At 45.7% G+C, this 27,688-nt stretch overlaps 2 protein-coding genes across 7 annotated transcripts; one reads left to right on the forward strand and one right to left on the reverse strand.

Moving 5' to 3' along the window:
- Window positions 1-267: 267 nt before the first annotated feature.
- Window positions 268-8,624, forward strand: SF3B6 (splicing factor 3b subunit 6). Its single transcript, NM_001260884.1, has 4 exons — window positions 268-497; window positions 2,454-2,572; window positions 8,054-8,192; window positions 8,356-8,624. Exons 1-4 carry the CDS (start codon window positions 468-470, stop codon window positions 8,443-8,445), a joined length of 378 nt encoding a protein of 125 aa, NP_001247813.1. The 5' UTR covers window positions 268-467; the 3' UTR covers window positions 8,446-8,624.
- A 4,213-nt stretch (window positions 8,625-12,837) lies between these two features.
- On the reverse strand, window positions 12,838-27,040 carry FKBP1B (FKBP prolyl isomerase 1B). 6 transcript variants are annotated; one of them, XR_013402405.1, is made up of 5 exons: window positions 26,717-27,040; window positions 22,659-22,706; window positions 22,416-22,504; window positions 15,447-15,559; window positions 12,838-13,494 (listed from the first exon to the last, which is right to left on the reverse strand). XR_013402405.1 is itself a non-coding variant. In XM_077958424.1 (5 exons), exons 4-5 carry the CDS (start codon window positions 15,555-15,557, stop codon window positions 13,321-13,323), a joined length of 240 nt encoding a protein of 79 aa, XP_077814550.1. In that variant the 5' UTR covers window positions 15,558-15,559; window positions 22,068-22,135; window positions 22,659-22,706; window positions 26,717-26,905; the 3' UTR covers window positions 12,838-13,320.
- Between the last annotated feature and the right edge of the window lie 648 nt (window positions 27,041-27,688).

Consider the following 27,688-nt stretch of genomic DNA (forward strand, 5'->3'; position numbering starts at 1 on the left):
CACTTGGGCCCCTCCCTATTTGTCATAACCCTCCTCAACCCCCGCCTCCTTCGCTCCCCAATTACTCACCTGGGCCCCGCCCCAGCTCACCGCCCTCCTCAGGCCCCGCCCCCTCCGCCCGGCTCCCTTTGGTCAGGGAGGGCCTCCCCTACCGGAACATCCCGCCTTTTGGAGGCTACGCCCCGCCCTTTACGCTACAGAGCCCGGAAGTGTCTTGAACTCGCGTTTCCATCTTCCGGCCTCGCGTCTCTCTCAGGCTCGGTTTTACCCGGGAGTGTATTGGAAGGGGGCTGCTACGTCAGCGCGTCTCGGCGTGAGACAGCGCTATTCCGCTGTAACAGCTTCCGGCGGGTCCTGGATGTTGATGTCCTGCGTCTAACGCGGTGTAACGCCTGAAACCGAGCGAGCTCCGGAGGGGTCCGGAGGAATTTCAGTATCTGCTACGGTAACCTTATCAGCCCGCCAAGATGGCGATGCAAGCGGCCAAGAGGGCGAACGTGAGTACCGGGTGTTCTGCAGAGGTTGGGAGAACTTCGGGTTTGCCTTTATTAGCCCGTGGATCGGAGCATTCTTGCCCCTCCTCCGTCCCCAGAGCGGAGAACTCCAGAATTCCTATCCTGTCAGCGAAGACACTATCCTGGCCCCATCCTCGGAGATATGCTCCTTGAGCGACATTTCTGCCCCCACCCCTTTTGAGAGTTCCTCAGTCTCTAACCTAGTGTCAGTCATAGTGTTACCCCTGTAGCCTCTTTGCTTGACCTGCACCTAAGGACCTGGCGTTAGGATTATCTCCTTGGCTTAAACTCGATAGCGCAGAAGAGTTCTCAACTAACTTAATGGTTCACCAACAATTGGGGCCTGGGATTCCCCTCAGATCATGGAGCTTTTCGGATCCTTCATTAATATATTAATTAAAACAATATTTTTTGAGCACCTACTATGTATTCTGCTTGCCATGTGGGACATAATTCATCAGTTATATTTATTGAACAGCTACTATGTGGCAGACACTAGTCTTACGTATTGGGAATACAGCCGTGAATAAAACAAGTCCTTCTGCTTACATTCTAGTGTTTGAGAGTGCAGTGTTATGGAAACTTTAAAAAAAAACTCAAAAGAGAGATTAGTCAACTGTAAAACGCTTAGAGGTATAAGATGAAGGTAGGCCATGCGAGGTGGCTCATGCCTGTAATCCCTGCACTTTGGGAGGCTGAGGTGGGAGGATTGCTTGAGCCCAGGAATTCAAGGCTGCCTTGAGCCATGATTGTACGACTGCACAGCACTTCAGCCAAGAGACAGAACAAGACCCTGACTCAAAAAAAAAATTTAAAAAAAAGAAAAAAGAAAAGACAGACAATTGACCATTGGATATGTAAATGGAGACTTTTGGTGACCTTGATGATAGGAATCATTTCAGTGGATGAAAGCTTGATTGCAGTGGGGTGAAAAGATGGTGAAAGTTGAGAAAATGGAAACAGCAAAGACACTGTCTGTGAGTTCTCATGTAAATAGGAAGTAGGGAAATTGGATGATAGTTGACTTTTTTTTTTGAGAGAGAGACTCTCACTCTGTCGCCCAGTCTGGAGTGCAGTGGTGCAGTCTTGGCTCACTGCAACCTCTGTCTCCTGAGTTCAAGCAATTCTCCTGCCTCAGCCTCCTGAGTAACTGGGATTACAGGTACCCACTGCCACACCCGGCTAATTTTTGTATTTTTAGTAGAGACAGGATTTCTCCATGTTGGACGGGCTGGTCTCGAACTCCTGACCTCAAGTGATCCACCTGCCTTGGCCTCCCAAAATGCTGGGATTACAGGCATGAGCCACTGCACCCAGCCAGATAGTTGACTTTTTAAAAGATGTGTGATATAGGCGTGTTTTTATGCCAATGGGAGCAATCCAGCACGGTGTAAGAAACATGATATGGAAGAAAGATAGGTTAAGTCCAGAAGTGGAGGTTTTTAGTAGATGAAGGTTGGCGTAGTAATAGAGGAAAAGTAGTTGGATATAGATGAAAAGTATTTACCAGTTGGTCATGTCTATTTTCTCCAGGAAGCAAGAATCAGGGTCATCTCCTGGGATGGGCAGGGAAGAGGCTACAGCCCAACTCAGGTGTTAGCAGGAGTGATGGTGGTAAGGTTTGCGAAGGCCTACAGGTACCTACCACCGTGCCTGGCTAATTTTTAAAATTTTATGGGGGTCTCACTATGTTGTCCAGGCTGGTCTCAAACTCCTGGGCTCAAGTGATCCTCCCACTTTGGCCTCCCAAAGTGCTGGGATTATAGGCATGAGCCACTGCACCCAGCCTCTTGTTGCTTTTTCAAAGATCTTCCCATTTTCAGAAACATCAAATTATACCTCTTATTCTTGGCTTATTATTATGTATCATTAAGAATTTTTTTAAATGGTAGCACTTCTGCCCCTAATTATAATAACAATACATATTTCTCATTTTAGATTCGACTTCCACCTGAAGTAAATCGGATATTGTATATAAGAAATTTGCCATACAAAATCACAGCTGAAGAAATGTATGATATATTTGGGAAATACGGACCTATTCGTCAAATCAGAGTGTGAGTCTTACTGAGTCATTTAAAGAAAATGATAGCATAATCTGTAATCAGAATTTTAGCTGACGATGAGGCCACCCTGTGTTGTGTGCGATGCAGCAACCCTTACCAAGAGCCTAGAGACTAACAGATTGAGATCAAAGAGATGAGATCTTTTTGAAGGAGGGAAAAAACCTACTGAGACCCTAATGATCCAGCTCAGTGAGAGCCAAGAAGAGGATTTGAGTTTCCTCAAAGCATTCGTTGAAGTAGTAATGAATGCTTTGAGGAAACTGGTTGAGAAGGGAAAGAACTAACATTTATTGCCTACCCATTATTTGTAAAGCTAGCTGTTACACTGTGTTTTTTGTATGCAGTAGCTCTGTAATTTTCTCAACAATCATCACTGTCTCTTTAACTCCAGAATTTCTGAATAAGTAAAAAAGTATAAAAGTAACAGAAAAAAATGATATTTTCAACTACAGCTCTTTCAATTGAAGATTTGAAAGTATAGAGGAAAACATCTAATTACAAGCATTCATGTTTTAATATAAAGATTGGGGCTCATACCTTCAAGTGACATTTACTGGACATCTACTGAATACCATTAACCATAATAAGTGCTTTTATTTGGATCAACAAAACTATAGCCCTGAGAGTAAAGTACCTTTCTAGTCTTACAGTGCTTAGTGATAAATTCGTCTGACTCTAAATTGAACCTCTGCATAACACAGTACCATATATAGCCCCTGATACCCTAACTCATATGAAAAGGCTAGTGACTTAAGAGTCCATCTGAAAGGATTTCTAAAGCTTTTATTTTTAAAAAAAGTATTATTTTACCCCGGTAATGACTACATATAAAGTTTTTATTTCTAGTCAGAATTCTGTGTTGTATGACTTAAGAGCTCCTTCCTGGCTTTAGGACTATTAGGTCTTGAGGGCCCTCCTTTTGAATGACACGGTCCCTCCAGAGAGTAAACCAAGAGCTGGAACTACATGATCATTGGTACTCAGATGGGGATGAAAGTGAACGTGTTATAGACCAGCTGTCCTTTTTAGGAGGTCCCAGTCCTTTGAGCATCTGATAAAAGCTTTAGACCACTCCACAGAAGAACGCACACATGTTGCATATATTTCAGGGGATACACGGACTCTAGGTTTAGAAACCCTGCTCTAGATATATAAAGAATGGTATACAAGGTCAGGAGTTCAAGACCTGCCTGGCCAACATGGTGAATCCCTGACTTGGGGATCAGGAGACAAGATTCTACTTCAGGCCTTGTTACTAGCCGTGTGTGTGACTAGTTGCCTAGATTTTTTGGTTTTCTGTTCATGTATGAGATAATCTGGGTGGTGGCCTTTTAGCTTTTAATGTGGAAACAGCATGGATTGGTTGTAAGGCCTGGGTTAAAATACTGGCTTGCCTACTCTTGTGAAACTGGAGAAAATATTTAACCTTATCTGGGCTTCAGTTATCTATGAAATAGTCTTCCTAACCTACTGTCTTAAAAGAATTTTAGTTTGGATGAAATTAGACAGTGTCTGTGAAGGTACTTTATCAGTTTTCCTTCCCAGTGTACATTAGCCACTCCTCTGCTCCTGTAGCGTTTCCATGTGTCTCTCCTAGGTTAACACGTGGTTTTGCTGTTGTCTCTATACTCATCTGTCACCCTGGGCAGACTGTGAGTTCCTCCAGGGCTCATATCATATATTATTTTTGGTTTTGTGTTAATAGCACTTGCGCGAGACATGGTAAGCACCCAGTGTATACTAAATGAATAATATAGAAAATAGTAGAAGAGGCCAGATGCGGTGACTCACACCTGTAGTCCCAGCACTTTGGGAGGCCAAGACAGGCAGATCACCAGAGGTTAGGAGTTCAAAACCACCCTGGCCAACATGGCGAAACCCCGTCTTTACCAAAAAAATACAAAAATTAGCTGGGCATGGTGGCACGTGCCTGTAATGCAGTTACTCAGGAGGCTCAAGTGGGAGAATCGCTTAAACCTGGGAGGCTGAGGCTGCAGTGAGTGAGCTGAGATCACACCACTGCACTCCATTCTGGGTGACAGAGTGAGACCCTGTTTCAAAAAAAAGAAAAGAAAATAGAATAATAATATAAAAAGTGGTTGTGATTGGTTTATAAAGGCATTATAAAGTTTATTGATAGTACTCAATTAAGGGATGCTTGAATCAGTGAAGTTAGAGAATGTTTCAGAAAGCCAAAATGAAAGGACGGAATAAAGCAGGGGCATCTTAAGAAGAGTGCAGAGCAGCTCAGAACGTTTGTGCTTCTATTTTCCTTGTATCTGGAATGGTTTTCACCAGCTCATCTCATGCCTGGCTCCTTCTTATTCTTCGGGTCTCAGCTTCAATGTCACCTTTTCAGAGAGGTTTTCCCTGACCACCCTAGCTGAAGTAGCTCCCTGTTTCCCTATCTGTTACAGAGCTTTCTACTTCTTTTATGAAACACTTCTTTTTTTTTTTTTTTTTTTTTTTGAGATGGAGTTTCGCTCTTGTTGCCCAGGCTGAAGTACAATGGCACGATCTTGGTTCACTACAAACTCTGCCTCCCAGGTTCAAGTGGTTCTCCAGCCTCAGCCTCCTGAGTTACTGGGATTACAGGTACCCACCACCATTCCTGGCTAATTTTTGTATTTCAAGCCGAAACATTTCCTAAGATTTATAATTATTTCAGGGCCGGGCACAGTGGCTCACGCGTGTAATCCCAGCACTTTGGGAGGCCAAAGTGGGCAGATCACAAGGTCAGGAGTTTGAGACCAGCCTGACCAACATGGTGAAACCTCGTCTCTACTAAAAACACAAAAATTAGCTGGGTGTGGTGGCGCGCATCTGTAATCCCAGCTACTCAGGAGGCTGAGGCAGGAGAATCGCTTGAACCCAGGAGGTGGAGGTTGCAGTGAGCCAAGATTGCGCCACTGCACTCCAGCCTGGGTGACAGAGTGAGATTCCGTCTCAAAAACAAACAAACAAAAAAGATTTATAATGATTTCATATTTATGTAATATCTTTCTACTGCCTGAATATAAGCTTGAAGGAAGGAAGGGATGATGCTTGTCTTTTTCACTATTGTATTTCTAGTGCCTGTCACAGAAAGAACATAGTCTATATGTGTTGAATAGGTTAATAGAAGTTTAGGGTACAGGAGCTTAGGTCTAAATTATAGATTGAGAAACAGCTGTTTTTCTGTTCCATTACTATGATCATGCTTTATTGTATACCTGGCACCTGGCACTAGGGTGACCAGCCTTCCCAGTTTTCCCAGTACTGAGAGATTTTCTGGGACACTGGACTTTTCAGTGCTAAAACCTGGACAGTCCCAATCAAATCAGGATGATTTGGTTTGACCCTACCTGGCATGTAGCAGACACTTGGTACTTTTTATTTTTTAAAACTCTTTCATACTTGTTACCTCTTTTGATTATTAAACCCACATGGAAGGTAGGGCACGTGATAGAGCCTGATGGCACTGGACAGGTGAAGCAGCCGAAGCTCAGAGAGGCTAAGTTACATGCTTAGGTGTTCTTATTCCTACTCTAAGATTTTAATGCCAGTGAAGAAAATTGCAGCACTTTGGGAGGCTGAGGCGGGTGGATCACTTGAGGCCAGGAGTTTGAGACCTGCCTGGCCAACATGGCAAAACCCCATCTCTACTAAAAATACAAAAATTAGTCGGGCATGGTGGCGCACGCCTGCACGAGAATTGCTTGACTCTGTCTCAAAAAAATAAGAAAATAATGTTAGCTCAGTGTCCAATACGTGGTAGGTACAAATACATGCCTTTAAAAGTTCAAATTATAGTATGGCTCTCAAGGTGTGAGGTTGATAATTAGGGCTGGGAAACTTAAGATGGAGAGTCTTTAAAGTGGGGTTAGTGTCTATCCCTGTTCTAGTTCCTAAGAAGATATGAGAGGAAGAAAGAGAGTTGCTTTGTTTTGTTTTGAGCTTCCTGGACAAAGTGTGTGTGAGAGAATTGATAGGAGAAAGTAGATCTCTACTTTTCAAAGGCATATTAGCATCTGCCTTATGCATGGCACTAAAGGAGTGAATGAAGTACACATAAGATCACCTTTGCTCTTAAGGAACTGAAAATCTTGTTAAGTTTTTAAAAGTCAAAAGTCTGAAAGTTGTTAAGACTTCCCAGAGCCTAAAGAACATTCTAAAACCCCTTGTCAGGCCCACACAACCTGACAAAGTGAGCACATTCATCGACAGTGGCACCCTCCAATCACCCGCAGTACCCTATACCTTTTCAATTTTACAGGAAGCACAAGCTTGAGCAGGGCCCAGACTATAGTCCTGTCCTAGATCAAGTCTAGGCAGCTACCTCCTCTTCCCATGGCTCCACTGCTTTTACTCAACCCAATGTAGGGACTGTGGCAGATGGAGAGTCAGCCCACAGTCTTAAAGCTCATTCCACAGTAGTTGCACTGGGTAGTTGGAACACAGATGGAGGCAAGGGGGCCATCTTGTCACCTAGAGCCTGAACTGAGTGAGACCTCTACCCATTGTCTCCACTAACAGTCACATGGCCATCTGCTGCCTGCAGTTTAGTGTTCCATTGCTCCTCAAACCTCTCTACCTCTCCCAGAGGAAGTTGGTGAGGTGAAGGAAGGAAGTAGCCAGGAATACCTACACTAACAGCAACCCCGTATCCATGAGTAAAGTCAGCTTCCACTTCCAGCCACCGTCCAGCATTCTGCCCTGGCTCACAGATAACCCTGTCCACAAGCACACTTCCACTCCCATCTTCGCAGAAGCCTAGCCCTTCTCCTTAGCCACACAGCTGTATCATGCATTAGCATTTGAGTTGTATTAAAAATGAATGTAGACCGTTTGTGTTGGCCCATGCCTGTAATTCCAACACCTTGGGAGGGTGAGGCAGGCGGATCATGTGAGGTCAGGAGTTTGAGACCAGCCTGGGGAACATGACAAAACCCTGTCTCTACTAAAAATACAAAAATTAGCTGGGCTTGGTGGCACATGCCTGCAGTCCCAGCTACTTGGGAGGCTGAGGCACAAGAATCACTTGAGAGGCAGAGGTTGCAATGAGCTGAGATCATGCCACTTGCACTCTAGCCTAGGCAACAGAGTGAGATTCTATCTAAAAAAAAACAAAAACAAAACAAAACAAAGACATCGTAGAGCCAGTCAGGGTGGCAAGAGCACTTGTAGTCCCCACAACTCGCGAGGCTGTTCTGTGTAGTAGCTGTGTTCTTAGTATTCCTGATGTGACAGTCAGCTTGACCCATAGATATTTTACTTAAGATAAAAGCAAAAAGCTAAATTACCTAATTCAAGAAATTACAGGTTTATCCAGTATATCTATCCATGTTTATTTCCTCTAATGGTTTCAGGTTGATTTCAAAATACTTAACTAAAAACATATTTCAATTTACTGTTTTTAAAAGACAGTTCTGTAAGTCAACTATCAATGCTCGGTAAATGTATATCTTAATTAAATTTGATTTAACTCTCCAGGGGGAACACACCTGAAACTAGAGGAACAGCTTATGTGGTCTATGAGGACATCTTTGATGCCAAGAATGCATGTGATCACCTATCGGGATTCAATGTTTGTAACAGATACCTTGTGGTTTTGTACTATAATGCCAACAGGGTAAGTAAGTTCTCATTGTGTAGTGATCTCATTTGAGAATTAGTGTAGAACTGTACTGTGATGATATATGTCTACTGTGACTTTGTTTTTTGGCTAATGCTATTGATGAAATTCATTTGGCTATAGATTGGTAATTTAATTTTGGTGCTTACCACATTTCCAGGCATTTCAGAAGATGGACACAAAGAAAAAGGAGGAACAGTTGAAGCTTCTCAAGGAGAAATATGGCATCAACACAGATCCACCAAAATAAATGTTTTCTACATTTTCATTTTGGACTAAATCCCATGAATGACAATTTTCCACTTTTTTTTCCTTTTTAATTAATACTAAATATTGTGATTTCTAATTTGAGGTTCAACATGACCTACTTGAAACTTTGATACATATTAGAATACATTGTGTTAATAAACTTACAGCTTTTTGTGAAACACCTCAATCTTTTCTCTTGAACTTTCCCTTCCTGTTTGATACCAGGAAAAAACAGTCGAAGCTTATCAACAATTGTAGGTGCTCCTAGGGATTCTGTGCTTCTTGAGAACAGGACCTCTTAATGTAAATTCTTAATGCCTCCAGGGCCCAGTGCAATGCTTAGCCATCAAAGGAACTTGCTGTTTATTGAATGTCTATTAATAATTAAACCTTCATAACAACTCAGTAAAGATAGGTATTTGCATTTTGCAGGTGAGGAAACCAAAGCTCATGATGTTGGTTGAATGAATAAAATGCTAACATACAAAGCTGGTGTGATAACAACCAGTTATTAACCAAGCCTTTACATGTGAATAATGCTTGCTTTATAGTTAACAAAACACCTTTGTCAATATGGGTACCCTTGTCTTTAGAACAGAGGTCTGTTATAGAAATGGTCACTTAGATGATAGTACATTGTTAGAAACTTAGATTTGCCTCTTTAAATTTTTTAAAAAATTATTATGGGTACATAATGGTTGTCACATTGGTAGAAATTTGAGAGCAAGCTGCTTGGGTAGTGGTGTTGGTTGTTATATGTCTAACATTGTATTTATGTAGCCTTTTCCTTTAGTTATTAAGCATCTGTATATATTTTGGACCTTAGTTCATAATATATCTTTACAATAAATAAAATACTTAATGCTCATTCTTATTATCATAAGTTCCCATGACATGGAAATAGTATGGTTATTACCCCATTCATCATCATGGCAGCTTAGGAGAATATAGCAATGATTTGCTTTTTATTGCTTAGGCATGGACCAAATGGGAAAACATGGACTAATTGTTTTGTGTGTAATTGGAACCTAAAATCAATTTGAAGGGTACATACACTGAATCATTTCAATGGACAAAGAGCATCAATTCTGCTTTTAATTGTATCTGAGTGTTTTTTGAAAGCAGTGTAAGAGAGTAGAGTCATTTCTAAGGGTGGGCAGATAAGAAAGGAGCCAGAGTTGTAATTTTCTTTTGAATGCTTTTATGAGTGCATTATTGGTTTTTGTAATGCATGTTGTGCCTTTAGGTAATGTAAAAATTTTCTAAAAGACTTTCTTGTAAGAGAAAAACTGAAATTAGACTTTAAAACTTAGAGTGTGATTTGTCTAAGTGGCAGGCTAGCTTGCCTCTGGTGTAGTTGTTTTAATAACAAGGAGAAATTCCTTCTATTAGCAATCATGACCAGTCCATCATTTGGATTGATATATGTTAGCTGAATTTCGTGACCTAAAGTTAAGACGTTTAAAACTTCCCTCTAATTTGGAAATTCCATATCCTGTCCCAATTAAGTTACAAGAACTTGCACTCAGTGGACAAACACTGACCCCCCACTCTGCACACAGTACTGCACCAAGATGCTGAGGATATAATTACGATCAGTCCTTTGCACAAGGCATCCAAAGCTCAGTTTTTAAAATGCTTTTAAGAGTGCAGCAGATGACTGTGTTTATATGTGCACACATGTGTGCCAGAGCTGCTTGACTTTCATCTAGGTTAAATTTTTGAGTTTCTAAGAAAAAATTTGTATGAATAGAGAATTCATTGACTGAAAGTTTGAAAACAACTGACGTGACCTTGATCTTATTTTTTAATTTTTTTTATTTTTGGAGACGAGTCTCGCTCTGTCCCCCAGGCTGGAGTGCAGTGGCCGGATCTCAGCTCACTGCAAGCTCCGCCTCTCGGGTTTACGCCACTCTCCTGCCTCAGCCTCCCGAGTAGCTGGGACTACAGGCACCCGCCACCTCGCCTGGCTAGTTTTTTGTATTTTTTAGTAGAGACAGGGTTTCACCCTCTTAGCCAGGATGGTCTCGATCTCCTGACCTCGTGATCCGCCCGTCTCGGCCTCCCAAAGTGCTGGGATTACAGGCTTGAGCCACCGCGCCCGGCGACCTTGATCTTATTATTGCTCTTCTGTTTAACAACTTTAGTGGCTTTCACAGGCCAATGTCCAAACTCATTAGTATGCTGCATCATAATTTTCTGCATCATCTTTTAAAGCTCCAGTAAAATGGTTCATTTCCCAGTTTACCTGCAGAGCCTAGTCTGTCCTCTCCAGGTGCTAGCCAGTATGTGTTTGCACTTTTGGGGGAGTTCTCTTAGTGGGTGTCTTCTTTGACCCACCTCAGCTATAAATACTCTAGACCAAGATCTTTTATATACCCCATAGTGGGCACCTGAAATAGTCCTTGATGCCATATTTAGTTATTGGTGTCACAGGAGAAAATATGCATATGTCTTTTATGCAGGCTGACTTCTAAGAAATTATTGTAGGCATTTGTGTCATCAAAGAAAGCCAGGAACCAAGACATTCTGAAGGAAATACCTTCTGGCTGGTCTAGTCCCACAGTAGAGGTGAGCACAGAGACTTTGGGTGACTAAAATGCAAGGCAGTTCCTTTCTCTTATTTTGTGCGTCCTAAACCTCTGCTTCTTCATTAGCTCCTCCACCCTCAGCAAAGGAATACAGCCAGGATTTCTTGGAGACAAAAAAGGTAGATCATGTAGCCAAGATGATATGGCCTCATAGCATGTATATGACATCATGTGACATGTATCAGTGGGTCTATGAGGAACACTAGCAGTACCTGTTACCAGCCCCTCTCTCCTCAATCTTGAAACAATTCCAAGTTGTCACTGATAGAAAACCCTATTGGCTGAGTGCAGTGATTTAAACCCGTAATCCCAACACTTTGGGAGGCTGAGGAGAGAAGATAGCTTGAGGCCAGGAGTTCGAGACCAGCCTGGGCAACATAGTGAGATTCCCCCATCTCTATTTTTTTTTAAATAATAAATAAATGCTTAAAAAAAAAAAAAGAATAATCCCAACTATGGCCAGGAGTTTTTCTCACCCTATACCAACTGAAAGAAAAATGTTTGAGGCTGGACGCAATGGTTCACGCCTGTAATTCCAGCACTTTGGGAGGCTGAGGCAGGCGGATCACAAGGTCAGGAGGTTGAGACCATCCTGGCTAACATGGTGAAACCCCGTCTCTACCAAAAACACAAAAAATTAGCCGGGTGTGGTGGCGGGCGCCTGTAGTCCCCGCTACTCGGGAGGCTGAGGCAGGAGAATGGCGTGAACCCAGGAAGCAGAGCTTGCAGTGAGCCAAGATTACCCACTGCACTCCAGCCTGGGCAATAGAGTGAGACTGCGTCTCAAAAAAAAAAAAAGAGAGAAAAATGTTTGAGCACATTGCCCCAGGCTCCTCTGACCTATACATAACCTATACCAATAAGTGGGTTGATTTTAAAACCTAACTGGTGTTTCTGGTCAGTTACAATAAATGTTGATGAAATAAGCACTATATGTGGAAAGAAGTTCAGAATCATACATTTTTCCCAAAAGTAATTCCTCAGTGTAAGTCAGAACAAATCTAGGTGAAACTAAGCAGTGTATGTGAAAACAAGCTCAGAATCACACATTGTTTTCACAAGGAACTTCCCAGTGTGAGTTAGTATATGACTTCAAGCCCTTAATACACCTTTATTTGTTTGGACGCACAAAGTGTTCTGTTTCCATCTGGGTGAGTGGGGCTCATCCCTCTGGCTGTAGTCCAAACAAAGATTGCAAGAGCACATAAGGTGCTCAAATCCCACATCTGATTGCTAAGCTACAAGATTTGGAGCCTGTATTTCTTTAGTTATGTAGAGGAGGATTCTGAGCCTGAGATGAGTGGCAGGTAATATCTACCTTGCAGGGTTGCTTAGAGGATCAATGGTAGTAATTTAAAACTATATACAGCCAGGCACAGTGGCTTACACCTGTAATCCCATCACTTTGAGAGGCCAAGGCAGGTAGATCACTTGAGGTCAGGAGTTCAAGATCAGCCTCGTCAGTATGACAAAACCCTGTCTCTACTAAAAATACAAAAATTAGCCAGGCGTTGTGGTGAGCATGAGAATCATTTGAACCCAGGAGGCGGAGGTTGCAGTGAGCCAAGATTGTGCCACTGCATTCCAACCTGAGTGACAGAGCAAGACTCCATCTCAAATAAATAAAAAAATAAAAAAGTATGTAGAACAAGGCCCAGCATGTAAAATGCTCACATTGTAGCTATTATATTTATCACTCGCCTAGCCACTTGGAACCCTGCTTCCTTTCCACTCTTTCCCAGGGGCAACTGGCTTGTGTGGTCCACAGAGCACTTCCTACCTAAAATAAGGATGGACAGGAGTTTGTCAAGCACAGAGCCTTTATTTTACGTATTTCCAAAGAGGACATTGTTTAAGTGAGCAGCCAACAGAATTTATGAGAGAAAGTGACAGCAAAGGTAACTGGCTCAAGTCCCTCTGTGTACGCCATGTACATTTCATGTCTGAGCACCTTGTGTATGTGGCTTAAGTGAAGGTAAGGCAGTGTAGATTGTGCGAACAAGAGATCTGTGTTCTGTCATCAGGAAAGGCTACTACATGCATCACACAAAATGCACAACCTGAAATGCTTCAATCTGCAACCGAAGTTTCCTCAAGCAAGGATTCGCATGAACACTGACGAACACATACAGAGCAACTTGGGCAGAGAGAATGGATGATGCCATGGGGCAGTGAGGTTAGCACACTGATCAAGAGCCCCAAACGGGAGGAGCCGTCCCAGTGGCAGAGCAGGCTAGGAGGGTGAGCAGCAGCCATCTCCAGCCACCTTGAGTTCCTTCCTGCCTTCACTCTAAGTTGAGCAGCTCCACGTCAAAGATGAGGGTGGCATTGGGAGGGATGACACCGGGGTGGCCCGTGGCTCCATATGCCACATCAGGGGTGCAGGTCAGCTTCGCCCTCTGCCCCAAGCTCATCTAGCAGGGATGGGGGCAGATGGGGAGAGGAGAAAGAGGACGCAGCTTGATTTAAAAGAAAAAAGTTAGATGACTATGGCATTTTCCCAAACCATCCTCAGTGTTAACTCTGAAGATCTCAGATGAATTTTACATGGGTTACATTGAAATTTTGCTAAGAGCTGTAACAAATGCAGATTCTGCTTCAGCAGAAATGTGACTGTGGGGCAGTAACCCTCACAGAGCGTTCTCAAATTCATGCATCTGACAAACATTACTGGTTATTCAATTTGTATATGACTGAAACACTTTCATTTGTTCACCCTCTTCCAAAGAATAGGCCTCTTTAGGAAAGAGGGTATATGAATAGCACATGTAAATACTCAAGTAGGTGACAGGAGCAGTTCATTAAAGTGGTTTAGAGACTAGAGTCACCAGCAAGGTGGCAAGGGGGACCTACTGTGGCCAACCATGGTGGCTCACACCTGTAATCTCAGCACTTTGGGAGGCCAAGGTGGGCGGATCACTTGAGTCTAGAAGTTCAAGACCAGCCTGGCTAATACGGCAAAACCCTGTCTCTACTAAAAAAATACAAAAAGGCCGGTGTGGTGGCTCATGCCTGTAATCCTAGCACTTTGGGAGGCCGAGGCAGGTGGATCACCTGAGGTCAAGGAGTTGGAGACAAGCCTGGCAAACATGGTGAAATCCCATCTGTACTAAAAATACAAAAATTAGCCGGGCAGATGGTGACGGTGCACACCTGTAATCCCAGCTACTCGGGAGGCTGGGGCAGGAGAATTGCTTGAACCTGGGAGGCGGAGGTTGCAGTGAACCGAGATTGTGCCACTGCACTCCAGCCTAGGCAACAAAGTGAGACTATGTCTCAAAAAAAAAAAACAAACAACAGTAGCTGGGCATGGTGGCAGGTGCCTGTAATCCCAGTTACTTGGGTGGCTGAGGCAGGAGAATCGCTTGAATCCAGGAGGTGGAGGTTGCAGTGAGCTGAGATTGCGCCACTGCACTCCAGCCTCGGTGACAGAGTGAGACTCTGTCTAAAAAAAAACACCAAAAACAAGACCTATTGTAAGGGAGCATCATAAGGACTTCACAGACAGACCAAGGAAGAAGAGCTTGAACCAGGGCTCATCACAGCAGTTGTTGAGAACCCGCTCAGCATTAGTAGGACAATTGGTGAAATTTAAATCTATTTTTGAATTTTGAATAATCAAAAATTTGAATAAGTAAGTAATATTGTATCAGTGTGAATGTCCTGGTTTTGATAATTGTACTATGGTTATGCAAGAAGGGGAAGCTGAATAGAGTATAGAAGAACTCTGTACTATTTCTGTAATAATTTTGTAAGTCTGAAATTCTTTCCAAAAAAGCAAAAAAAACAAAAAATATTTTTGGCCTACTCCACCCCAACTCTTCCGCCACCTCAGTCCCAGACAACTGGTAGACCTCAGCTAGTTTATTTTTTTGTTTTGTTTTTTGAGACAGCGTCTCACTCCATCGCCTGGGTTGGAGTACAGTGGCACAATCTCTGCTCACTGCAACCTTCACCTCCCGGGTTCAAGTGATTCTCCTGTCGCAGCCTCCCAAGTAGCTGCGATTGCAGGCGTGCACCACCACACCTGTATTTTCAGCAGGGACGGGGTTATACCATGTTGGTGAGTCTGGTCTTGAACTCCTGGCCTCAAGTGATCTGCCACAGTCGGCCTCCCAAAGTGCTGGGATTACAGGCATGAGTCACCATGCCTGGCCCTCTCAGGTAGTTCTAAGCAAGCCTAGGGGATGTGCTTGGGATGAGAGCTCCCAGGGACACAAAAGAGTCATGCTGGCAAGGAGAGGGGTGGGGACACAAAGCCAGGAGGGGATACCAGATGGCGTTGCCATGCCCTGGCGGTAGAGTCAAAGCAGTAGTGGTCTGTGAGTGGGTGAAGGTGGAGGTGGAGGGCAGAGTGCTGAGCCCAGATCCCCAAGTCTCCAGATCTCCTTTAATGTGAATCCTCACCTACCTGGGCTGCGCCCTCTTCAAAACCTTTGATGACTTCCTGTTTGCCAATTCTGAACTTGAAAGGTTTGTTTCTGTCTCTGGATGAATCAAATTTCTTCCCATTTTGGAGCATTCCTGTCAAAGCAAGAATCGGGTGCAATAGAGCTGTGGTCATGAGTTAACTCTCAATTCAGATTCCACATGTCTAAAATGGAATGCCTTTTCTGCACACACCTGCTCCTCTTCCAATCCTCCCCATCCATCCTGTTGCCCAGGCAGGAAATCTGGACACTTCCCTCTGCCTCACCCCCACATACTACCTATCACTAAGTCCTCCATATCTTTGTAATCTACCTATTTTCTTCATTTCTATTTTATTTATTTATTTATTTATTTATTTATTTATTTATTTATTTGAGACGGAATCTTGCTATGTCACCCAGGCTGGAGTGCAGTGGCACGATCTCAGCTCACTGCAACCTCCACTTCCCGGGTTCAAGCGATTCTCCTGCCTCAGCCTCCCACATTGTTGGGATTACAGGCGCCTGCCACCACACCCGGCTGATTTTTGTATTTTTAGTAGAAACAGGATTTCGCCATGTTGGCCAGGCTGGTCTTGAACTCCTGACCACAGCACCTGCATCAGCCTCCCAGTGTTGGGATTACAGGCCTGAGCCACTGCTCCTGGCCTTTTCTTTGCTTCTATTACCACCACCAAGTAACCAGCTTATTTCACCTGTACACAGGAAGAACCTCCTAACTGGTCTTTTTGATCCTCTTTTACCCGCCTCCATTTCGTTGTTCACTTGGCATCCAGACTGATTTTTTTTTCTTTAAACACAAATCTGATTCTATTACTCCCCTGCTTAAAATACTTCAATAGCTCCCCAGGGCAGAATTCAAATGCCTACCTTGCATACAGGCACTTCACGATCCAGCTCTTGCCTGCTTATAACCCTCTCTGTTCTCCCCTTCCTTCCCTTCCCTCTGTGTCCTATTCAGGTCATGCCTTTCTCAAATTCCTCTGCACTTTTCAACTTTTTTTTTTCTGAGTTGGAGTCTCCCTCTGTTGCCCAGGCTGGAGTGCAGTGGTATGATCTCAGTTCATTGCAACCTCCACCTACCAGGTTCAAGGGATTTTCCTGCCTCAGCTTCCTGAGTAGCTGGGACTACAGGTACCTGCCACTGCGCCCGCTAATTTTTTTCATATTTTTAGTAGAGATGGGGTTTTGCCATGTTGGCCAGGCTGGTCTCAAACTCCTGACCTCAGGTGATCTGCCCACCTTGGTCTCCCAACGTGCTGGGATTACAGGCGTGAGCTATCATGCCCAGCCAGACTTTTCAACTTTTTTATGTCACTTCCTCTGCCTAAAGGTCTGTTTTCCCAGCTATTCCAGCCTCAGGTTGAGTCCTCACATAAGGTTCCTAAGGTTTCTTAAGTTTCCTCCAAAAGGCAAAACCCAAAGATTGCATCATCCCCTACTGCAGGGAACAGTGTCAGGTGACCTAGCTAGTCAGAGGTGGCCTCCAGACTCTGTACTAATAGGGCTGTTTGAAACCAGAACCCCCCCCAGGTGCTAGTCCAGCAGTTCCGGGTCCCCCAGCTTCTGCTTCAGAAGACTTGTCATCCCCATGTCCACATGTCATCTCAGTTCAGCAACTCAAGGCCCAACAGCTATTCTCAATTCTTCTGTGACTCTGACTCAAAGATCAGACCTTCTGTAAATGATGCGGTTCTATGACTGCTCCTGGCAGTCCCTGGACCACCACAAAAGGCCGTTTGGGACTAGAAAAAGACCTTGCTTGAACGTCCAGAGACTGGGTTTTGACTTCACTCTGGCACTATCTCATTGTGTGACATTGGGCAAATCACTTCCTCTTCCAGGGCCTCAGATGTGTCATGTTTAACATAGGAAGCGTGGCCAGCTTAGTGTTGGAGCATCTATGATGCCACTTCCTAATTCCTTCAACTAAAATGTATATTAGAGAAACAGACTTATTTAACTACTCTCTCAGTAAAATACATCAGGCTTTTGCCCTGGGTACTAAATGAGGCAAAGGAGAAAACCCTTCTGGCTACACAGAGGTACATGCAGGTGGATGCTAACAAGATCAAATACAATCTCGTGCATTTGCTAAGGTTGCTAAGATATTCAAATACACAAAGATACTTGTGCATGCTCACATGCTCTTATGCACTCACACTCAGGAGAAAAGCTCTGGTGGCCAAAGAGATGCTAAGAAAATATTTAGATACATAGATCTACATACATTCACACAGATACATACTTGTACAAATATGCACATGGATATGCACACACACGCACACATTCACATACTATTTATACACCAACTTTCCTTTCTCATTCCTTAGTTTCTTCAGGTTTTATGTGACTTAATCTACTTTGGATAAATAACTTCAGTTATCTCTTGCTACAAGTTCAGCCAAAACCATGCAGTCTAGAAACAGACCCACTTATACGGTGATTTGATTGGACAAAGATGCCACTGCAATGCAGCAAATAAAGGATTTTTTTTTTCTTTTTTTGCATTAAGGTTGTTGAGTCAACAGTATATTCATATGGGAAACAGTATATTCATATGGGAAAAAAAATGAACCTTAACCCCTACCAAATCCACACACAAAAAAATCAATTCCAGATGAATCATAAACCTAAATATGAAAGATAGAATAATAAAGCTTCTACAAGATAATAAATAGAAGGATATCTTCATGACCCAGAGACAAAGATTTATTTATTTATTTTTTTTTCTGAGACGGAGTCTCATCTCTGTCACCCAGGCTAGAGTGCAGCGGCTCGATCTCAGCTCACTGCAACCTCCACCTCCCGGGTTGTTCAAGAGATTCTCCTGTCTCAGCCTCCCAAGTAGCTGGGATTACAGGCATGCACCACCATGCTTGGCTAATTTTTGTATTTTTAGTAGAGACAAGGTTTCACCATGTTGGCCAGGCTGGTCTCAAACTCCTGACCTCAGGTGATCCACCTGCCTTGGCCTCCCAAAGTGCTGGGATTACAGGCATGAGCCACTGCACCCGGCCTGATGAAGATTTCTTAAACTGAACACAGAAAGCACTAACCATAAAAGAAAAGATTGATAAATCTAGGCCGGGTGCGGTGGCTCAAGCCTATAATCCCAGAACTTTGGGAGGCTGAGACGGGCGGATCACGAGGTCAGGAGATCGAGACCATCCTGGCTAACACGGTGAAACCCCGTCTCTACTAAAAAAAAAAAAAACAACAAAAAACTAGCCGGGTGAGGTGGCGGGCGCCTATAGTCCCAGCTACTCGGGAGGCTGAGGCAGGAGAATGACGTGAACCCGGGAGGCGGAGCTTGCAGTGAGCTGAGATCCGGCCACTGCACTCCAGCCTGGGCGAGAGAGCGAGACTCCGTCTCAAAAACAAAACAAAACAAAACAAAACAAAAAACAATTGATAAGTCAGACTTCATCAAAATTAGGAACTCTGTTCAGGCCAGGTGCAGTGGCTCACACCTGTAATACTAGCACTTTAGGAGGCCAAGGTAGGAGGATCAGTTGAGCCCAGGAGTTCGAGACCATCCTGGGCAACATAGGGAGACTGCCCTCTCTACAGATAAATTAAAAATTAGACAGATGGCCGGGCCCTGTGGCTCACGCCTGTAATCCCAACACCTTGGGAGTGAGATCCTATCTCAAAAACAAAAAAGAAAGAAAAAAAATTTTATAAAGAAACAAAATAAGAAAAAATAAACAATAAAAAAGGACTTCTATTCAAAAGCTACTATTAAGAGAGTAAAAAGGCAAGCCACAGTGTGGGAGAAGATATTTGGGATAGATATAACCAACAAAAGACTCATATCCAAAACATATACAAAACTCCTATAAATCAACAAGAAGAAGACAACCGGCCAGGCACCGTGATTTATACCTATAATCCCAGCACTCTGGGAGGCCGAGGCAGGTGGACCACCTGAGGTCAGGAGTTTGAGACCAGCCTGGCCAACATGGCGAAACCCTGTCTCTAGCAAAAACCCAAAAATTAGCCGGGCACGGTGGCTCGCGCCTGTAATTCCAGCCACTCAGGAGGCTGAGGCAGGAGAATCACTTGAACCTGGGAGGTGTAGGTTGCAGTGAGTGAAGATCACACCATTGCACTCCAGCCTGAGCAACAAGAGTGAAACTCCGTCTCAAAAAAAGAAAAAGAAAAAGACAACCTAATTTTTTTTAATGGGCAAAATTAGAGCAGTCTAAAGAGGATATCCAAATGGCCAGTAGGCACATGAAAAAGTGCTCAATGCCATTCATCATCAGGGAAACACAAATCAAAACCACAACGACCAGTCTGGCCAACATGGCAAAACCCCGTCTCTACAAAAAATACAAAAATTAGCTGGGTGTGGTGGTGTGCACCTGTAATCCCAACTACTTGGGAGGCTGAAGCACAAGAATTGCTTGAACCCGGGAGGCAGGGTTGCAGTGAGCCGAGATCTTACCACTGCACTCCAGCCTTGGTGAAAGAGCAAGATCTTGTCTAAAAAAAAAAAAACCCACAATGAAATGGTACTGAATACTCACCAGAGCAGGCCAAAACCAAAACAAAGCCTGGCGTGGTGGCTCATTCCTGTAATCCCAGCACTTAGGGAGGCTGAGGCAGGCAGATCACCTGAGGTCAAGGGTTTGAGACCAGCCTGGCCAATATGGTGAAACCCCATCTCTACTAGAAATACAAAAATTAGCCGGGTATGGTGGTGGGTGCCTGTAATCCCAGCTACTCAGGAGGCTGAGGCAGGAGAATCGCTTGAACCCAGGAGGCAGAGGTTGCAGTGAGCCAAGATTGTGCTATTTCTCTCCAGCCTGGGCAACACAGACTCTGTCTCAAAAAAAGAAAAAAATAAATAAACAAAACAAAACCTGACAATACCAAATGTTGGGGAGGACACAGGGTAACTGGCACTCTCCTACACAGCTGCCTAGAGTGGAAATTGGCACAATGACTTTGGAAAGCTGTCGGACAGTACTGCTAATGCTGAGTCTAGGTACCCCACTTCCAGGTATATACCCAACAGCAACATGCACATATGTTTGTACACATGTACACTAAGAGATGCCTGCAAGACTGATCAAAGTGACACTGTTTGTAATAAATAAAAACTATTGGCCGGGCGCGGTGGCTCAAGCCTGTAATCCCAGCACTTTGGGAGGCCGAGGCGGGCGGATCACAAGGTCAGGAGATCGAGACCACAGTGAAACCCCGTCTCTACTAAAAATACAAAAAATTAGCCGGGCGCGGTGGCGGGCACCTGTAGTCCCAGCTACTCAGGAGGCTGAGGCAGGAGAATGGCGGGAACCCGGGAGGCGGAGCTTGCAGTGAGCCGAGATCGCGCCACTGCACTCCAGCCTGGGCAACAGCGTGAGACTCCGTCTCAAAAAAAAAAAAACAAAAAAAAACAAAAAAACAAAAAAAAAACTATGAACAACCAAAATGTTCATCAGCGGTAGAGAGGATACATAAATTGCAACATACTCATACATTAAAATACTGTAGAGGAATAAACCACTCTGGATATATCTCGCAGACATAATATTGAGTGACATAAGCCAAACACAAAAGAGTACATATGCTATGGTTCCATTAAGATGAAGTGCAAAAGTAGGCAAAACCAATCCATGGAGACAAAAGTCAGAGTAATAGTTGCCAGCCAGGCACAGTGGCTCACACCTGTAATTCCAGCACTAGGAGGCCATGGTGGAAGGATCACTTGCATACAGGAGTTTGAGACCAGCCTGGACAACATAGTGAGACCCTCATCTCTACAAGAAATTAAAAATTAGCCAGGCATGGTGGCTCGTGTCTGTGGTCCCAGCTAGTCAGGAGACTGAAGCAGGAGGATTACTTGAGCCCGAGAGGTTGAGGCTGCAGTGAGCGGTGATCACCACTGCACTCAGCCTGAGTCACAGAGTGAGACCCTGTCTCAAAACAACAACAACAACAACAAACCAGAAAAACAATGATAGCTACCTTTAGGGAGGTGAAATGACTGGAAGAAGGCATCAGAGGGACTTTTGGGGATGCTGGTAATGTTCTATGCTTCTCTGAGTGGTAGTTACCTAAGTGTGATCACTTTGAAAAAATTCATTGACCTGGACATCTTACATTATGTTCTCTACTATATTTATATTTAACTTAAAAGTTTCCCAAAAGTCCCACAGTCTCCTGCTGTGTTTGATAAGACAGTCTCTCCCAAGACCAGAGCTGCTGCCCTATGTATGTATTGTGAAAGGACTTTGCAAAAGGATGTTGTGGTTTCAGTAACTTGATAAATACTGGTCTGTCTACAACATTTAAAATTGTTAAATCAATTACACAGGTCAGAGGCCCCAGAGGCCCCATGGTAATTAGGCCACATCACCAGGAGATAAAACATGGTCCAGCCCACTGACATCAGCGACCAGCAACACAACTGCTGAAAACATCCACGCCGTCTGTGTAGAATTAACCTTGTGCTTCACGCTGGCTCACAGAACTGCTAAAAATGGCCCCATCCGAGTATGTCCTAGGAATTAACCTGGCCTTGCTGTCTGCTAAATGGCTGTCATCGAGTTTGCCACTTTAGGAAGCAGGTCACAAGGTAGGGTGCTCACCCCCCTTGGAACAAACACCTGCTCATGATCTTCCTGCCAGCAGTCCTGAGGAACTCGCTCTACCTCAGCTGCAGATAAAGAGCATCCAACAGGGATCAGTCCCGCTCTGGGCTCCCCCGGCACCCAGAGACAAGCACTGCCATCACCCGACACCTCAAATGGCATCAGAGCCTCTGGGTGACTTCTCTGTCCTCTCCCCTCCTCTTCTTCTCTAATGATACTGCAGGATGGAGAGAGAGTCTGCTGGGAGCTCTCGGAGGGATTTCTAAATATCAGACAGACCCAGCAGGGACAGGGGCTCCACCATGCCTGCAACAGAAGGAAGGGGACTGAAGGTGTTTGACTCACCTAGAAGCTGGCACCATGGATGGCCCTTGCTGGAAGAAGAGGGAAAGAGTTGGCCTTCCAAGCCTCCTTTATCATTGCCACTAGACTGGCTGGGAGGAGTAGGGGATGGCTGGTCACAGGGAGACCCTGCTGCCTTGGGCTTTAGGTCTGATTCAGAGGCAGGCACCTCTGGAGAGAAGCTCAGAGGACAGCCCTGCCTTGGGAGGGGCAGGACTGGAGTGGGGGCTGAGGGGTGAGACTTACCTGTGTAGTGCACCACACACGTCTGGCCCTTCTTGGGGAATGTCCTTCCTGCAGGGAGACATGAGGGCAGATGAAGGAGTAGGGTATTGGAAAAACACCTGGGACATTAAGTATGATCCTGACCAAGAGCTCCAGCCTGCATTCCCCTCCACGCCATGCAGATGCCTGTGGAACTAGTTCTGGCTCCTGGCCCTGTACGAGCCAGAATGAATCACGTCACCTCTCTGGCCTGGATTTACTTTACCCCCTGAGTTTTCTCAACTCTGCTCTCTCCTGGGCTTTCCCACCACCCACCCCCACTTTCTTTGATTGCCCCTTTTACTTCACATCATCCACTCCACAGACATTTACAGTTGGCCTCCTATGTGCCAGGCCTGGACCAGACTTCAGACATGCAGAGCAATGTATAAACTCATGAGGAATGTAGGGAAACAGACACACAAATACCAGATTACAATGCAGATTATAATCCATCCATCAAGGATGAATAAACGGAATCATTTACAAATATTTGCTGAGAGGCCAGGCATGGTGGCTCACATCTGTAATCCCAGCACTCTGGGAGGCTGAGGCATGAGGATCACTTGAGCCCAGGAGTTCTGGATCACCCTGGGTAACATAGGGAGACCCCATCTCTTAAAAAAAAAAAAAAAAATTCTTTTCAATTAGCCAGGTGTGATGCTGCACACCTATAGCCCCAGCTACTCAAGAGACTGAAGTGGAAGGATTGTTTGAGCCCAGGAGGTCAAGGCTGCAGTGAGCTGTGTTCATGCTACTGCACTCTAGCCTGGGTGACAGAGTAAGACCCTGTCTCAACAAACAAACAAAACAAAACAAAACAAAACCACAAATATTTACTGAGTACCTATGGGGTGCCATGCCTGTGCCTGATCACAGGGATACAGCAGTGAACACTACAAACAAGATCTCTATCCCTGTTCTTTTAGAGTTTACTTTTTTTTTTTTGTAAGAGTAGGGGTCTCAGTGTGTCACCCAGGCTGGAGTGCAATAGCATGATCTTGGCTCAGTGCAGCCTTGACCTCATGGGCTCAAGCAATCTTTCTGCCTCTGCTTTCTGAGTAGCTGGGACTGCAAGTGCATGCTGCCATGCCCAGCTAATTAAAAAAAAAAAATTTTGTAGAGACAGGGTCTTGACATGTTGTCCAGGCTGGCCTTGAACTCCTGGGCTCAAGAGCTCCTACCATCTCAACCTCCCAAAGTGTTGAGATTATAGGCATGAGCCACCACACCTGCCATGGACTTTATATTCTAATGGACAGAGACAATACTTAAATATGCAAAACGATTATGGATTATGATGAATACTCTAAAGAAAACACACACAATGATGTATTAAAGGGAGATGCAGTGGGACAGACCATTTCAGACAGAGTGGTCCAGGATGGCCTCTTGAAGAAGGTGCCCCTGGAGCTAGGACTTGAAGGATGAGCAAAATACTGGGAATTAGCACTTGGGGAAGGAGTAACAAGTGCACAGAATCAATCCATTTGCAGCGAGCAAGGAGGTTAAGTGGAAAGAAGGGAGGGAGGACAGAGGTGGGAAGGAGATGGATCATACAGGGCTTGCAGAGCCGGATTTCATACTAAGTGCAATAGGAAACCACTGGAGGGTTTTAAGCCAGAGAATGACATAATCCGAATTAAGATTTTATAACATCACTCTGACTGCTATGTGTAGGATGGACAGTAAGGCGTCTGTTGCAATAATCCAGACAAGAAATCAATGATAGCTTGATTTAAGGTGGTGGCAGCAGAGAAGAGAGTGAAATAGACTGGAGACATATTTTGGAAGCAGAGCTGACAGGGCATGCAATCAAATTGGAAATGGGGTCCAGGATGAGGACAAAGGAGACAACAAGAACGATGCTTGGGTTTTCTGTTTGGGCAACTGGATGAATAGTGGAACTATTTCCTGAGATAGGGAAGACAGGAGGAACAGATTTGTGCGGGTGGCAATCTTGAGATGCCTATTAGACATCTGAGTTTATATTGCAAGTAGGCAGATGAAGAGTCTGCACTGGAGATATAAATTTGGCTGGAATTTAAAGCTATGGGGCTAGATAACAAAGCCTAAGGAAGGCTAACCACAGAGCCAACATTTAGAGGACTTTATGGGAGCCTGGAGGAGGGAGCAGCTAACTGACTGCAGAAGTCAAGGAAAATATCATAGAGGAGAGAATGGCGAAGCCAGGTCTTGAAAGACAAGTAAGAATTTGCCAGAGGAAGTAAAAAAACACCATCTGGGAAGAGGGAATGACATGTAACATGTTCAAAGGCCTTCAGTCCAGCAATAGCGGGGACCCTGTCTGTTTCAACGCTGTCACCTTAGGGCCTAGCACACACGTTCAATAAATATTTGCTGAATGAGTGGTGTGTTCGACAACTTGCAGGCAGCTTGGGAAAGCTGGAGAAAAAGTTGGTGGTGGGCTCAGGACAGGTGGTGAGAGATGAAGCTCTAGTGTGGAAGATGAGAATAGACCACAGCACCAAAGGCCCCTCTGCCTGGGGGAGAGGGAAGAATCATTTAAAACATCTTCTACCTGAGGGAGGGGCATGGTCAAATATGCATTTGTTTTCTTCTTCTTCTTCTTATTTTTGAGACGAGTCTCGCTCTGTCACCCAGGCTGGAGTGCAGTGGCACAATCGGCTCACTGCAACCTCTGCCTCCTGGGTTCAAGCCATTCTCCTGCCTCAGCCTCCCCAGTAGCTGGGATTACAGGCATGCACCACCACGCCTAGCTAATTTTTGTATTTTTAGTAGAGACAGGTTTCACCATGTTGGTCAGGCTGGTCTTGAACTCCTGACCTTGTGATCCACCCGCCTCGGCCTCCCAAAGTGGTGGGATTACAGGCATGAGCCACCACATTTTAAGAAGAGTCTTCAGGCTATGATGTAGAAAGGGAGTGAATATGAGATTGGGGATGAGATTGAAGGCAGGGAGGAGAGGCTGAAGATGGGGAGATTAGCTCAGTGGCTGCTGGGGGATGAAAAGGCCTCAGGGAGACGCTTTCTGGGACCCAGCATCAAGGTTTCCTGCGTGGGCAAAGAATCCTGTACCCCAGGGGATATCCAAAGTAGTGGTTGGGATTGGACAAGGAGCATGGCCTGGAGCCAAGAAGTTCTCCAATTTCCTGGGCAGGGGAGCTGTTCATATTAATAATATCTGATATGAAGTTTGCCCATCAAACCCTGCAGACAATGGGAGCTTTGGTATGAATTAAATTTCAAGAAATAAAGAAATGGCTATTCCTTGCACACCCAGACCCAGTAATACAAGGGCTTGGGAAAGTGAGATAAGGAAGGGGGATGAGGAGGATCACTTAGGGGAGAAGGTGGGAAGCGCAAGTTCTGTTTTGGATTTGCTGACTAGGGAGCACCTTGGGACCTCCAGGGAGAGGTCCGGCCGCAGGTCGCAGGGCTGGGCTTAGAAGCTTCAATGTGGAGGCCATGGGAGTGGACAGGGTGGCCAGGGAGTCTGAACGCGGCGGGAGGATAAAGCGAGATCCGGAAGCCGGCAAGGGAGCGCTTCCCCCTTTCCCAGCCTGGGTCTGTCCCCACAGCCGCTCACAGCCCGGCCCACAGGGAAGCGACCGACAGGAGGCCCGGCGGGGGACGCGCTAGGAGGAGGTCCCGGAGCAGCGGAGACCCGAGAGCAGGTCCTGCTTTCCAGAGCTCGCCGAGCAGGGCAGGGAAAGCTAAGCCGAAACCCAGCCTGGGGTATCAGCAGCAGCGGATAACCGAACGGTAGCAGCGGCGACAGGAGCAGCCCGGGGTGGTGGGCCGCAGACCCCCGGCTCCGGGCCGCAGACCCCCGCCTCCAGGCTGCCACCTACATTCCCCTAGGTGAGTCGCGGAAGAGGATGGTGGAGGATGGTCTCCTAGACCCCCAAGAATCCCGTCCGGGGTCTCCGCCTGCCCTCCGCATCCAGCCCCCCGACCCTTCAGCACCCTCCGCGCCACCTCCGAATCAGACCCCCGCCCTCCGGGCTCCGCCCGGGGACCCCTCCCCTCCCCCGGCTCCGGAGGGAGCCCGGTACCGTCTCCGGGGGAGATGGTCTCGATCTCCACGCCCATAGCGGTCCCACAGGCCCCGCCTCCGGGGGTCCCTGCTGCTGCCCGACCCCGGCTCTGCTCCGGTCCCGGCCCCGCAGTCGCTCCGGCTCGCCTCCCCGCCGCCACTGCAGAGCCAGAGGAGGTGCGGCTGGAGTCGGGACCTGCGCGGGGAGGGGCCACTGGGAAGGGGGCGGCGGGGCGGAGCCGCGCGGAAAGGTGGGGTCGGCCGGGGCGGGGCCCGGGGGAAGGGACCCCGCCCGGCTGTTAGCGAGCCTGGCCCCTCCTGACGACATTAACCCGCTGACCGGGAAGCATGGTAAGCACAACCACATCCTCCATCCATCCATTCATTCGCCCATCCGTCCAACACACATTTATTTAGCATCTAATCTGTACTAAGCTCTGGGAAGTCAACCCGGTCCTACAGACTTGTGGGGGGTGGGGGGCAGAAGGGGCAAAGGCCGGCAATTAAACCATTATTTTATTTTTGTTTTTTTTTTTTTTTAGAGAGAGAGGATCTTGCTCTGTCGCCCAGGCTGGAGCCCAGTGGCGCGATCATAGCTCACAGCAACCTCGAACTCTTAGGCTCAAGCGATCCTTCTGCCTCAGTCTCCCAAGTAGCTGGGACTAGAGGCTCGAGCAACCACGCCCAGCTAATTTTTTATTTTTTGTAGAAACAGGGTCTCGCTGAGTTGCTATCTAATGAAACCATCACTTTAATTAGATGCGCTCAGTGCCGTGCTGTTCAGAGCGTTGCGGAAGCACCGAAGAGGTTCCTACCCTCGCTAGGCGTCCTGGATCTTTAGGAGCAGAGCTCGGGGAGGGAGGGAGAACACCAGTCATTGCTGACTCTCCCCCATACCCTTAAACCCCTGTTCGCCATCTCATGTAGTTTTGCTCGACGCACATTTGTTGGGTACTCAATTTTCAAGGCAAAGAAATGCGCCCTGGGGATA

The sequence above is a fragment of the Macaca mulatta genome, chromosome 13, assembly GCF_049350105.2.
Source record: "Macaca mulatta isolate MMU2019108-1 chromosome 13, T2T-MMU8v2.0, whole genome shotgun sequence".
Taxonomy (NCBI): domain Eukaryota; kingdom Metazoa; phylum Chordata; class Mammalia; order Primates; family Cercopithecidae; genus Macaca; species Macaca mulatta.

Coding starts and splice junctions, on each gene's coding strand:
- SF3B6 (NM_001260884.1), top strand. CDS start 468: ATGGCGATGCAAGCGGCCAAGAGGGCGAAC. Junction 498..2,453: donor AAGCGGCCAAGAGGGCGAAC/GTGAGTACCGGG, acceptor TTCTCATTTTAG/ATTCGACTTCCACCTGAAGT. Junction 2,573..8,053: donor CCTATTCGTCAAATCAGAGT/GTGAGTCTTACT, acceptor TTAACTCTCCAG/GGGGAACACACCTGAAACTA.
- FKBP1B (XM_015111806.3), bottom strand. CDS start 26,753: ATGGGCGTGGAGATCGAGACCATCTCCCCCGGAGACG. Junction 15,560..22,658: donor GTGTGTGGTGCACTACACAG/GTAAGTCTCACC, acceptor TTGCTTTGACAG/GAATGCTCCAAAATGGGAAG. Junction 13,495..15,446: donor TTGAAGAGGGCGCAGCCCAG/GTAGGTGAGGAT, acceptor TTTTAAATCAAG/CTGCGTCCTCTTTCTCCTCT.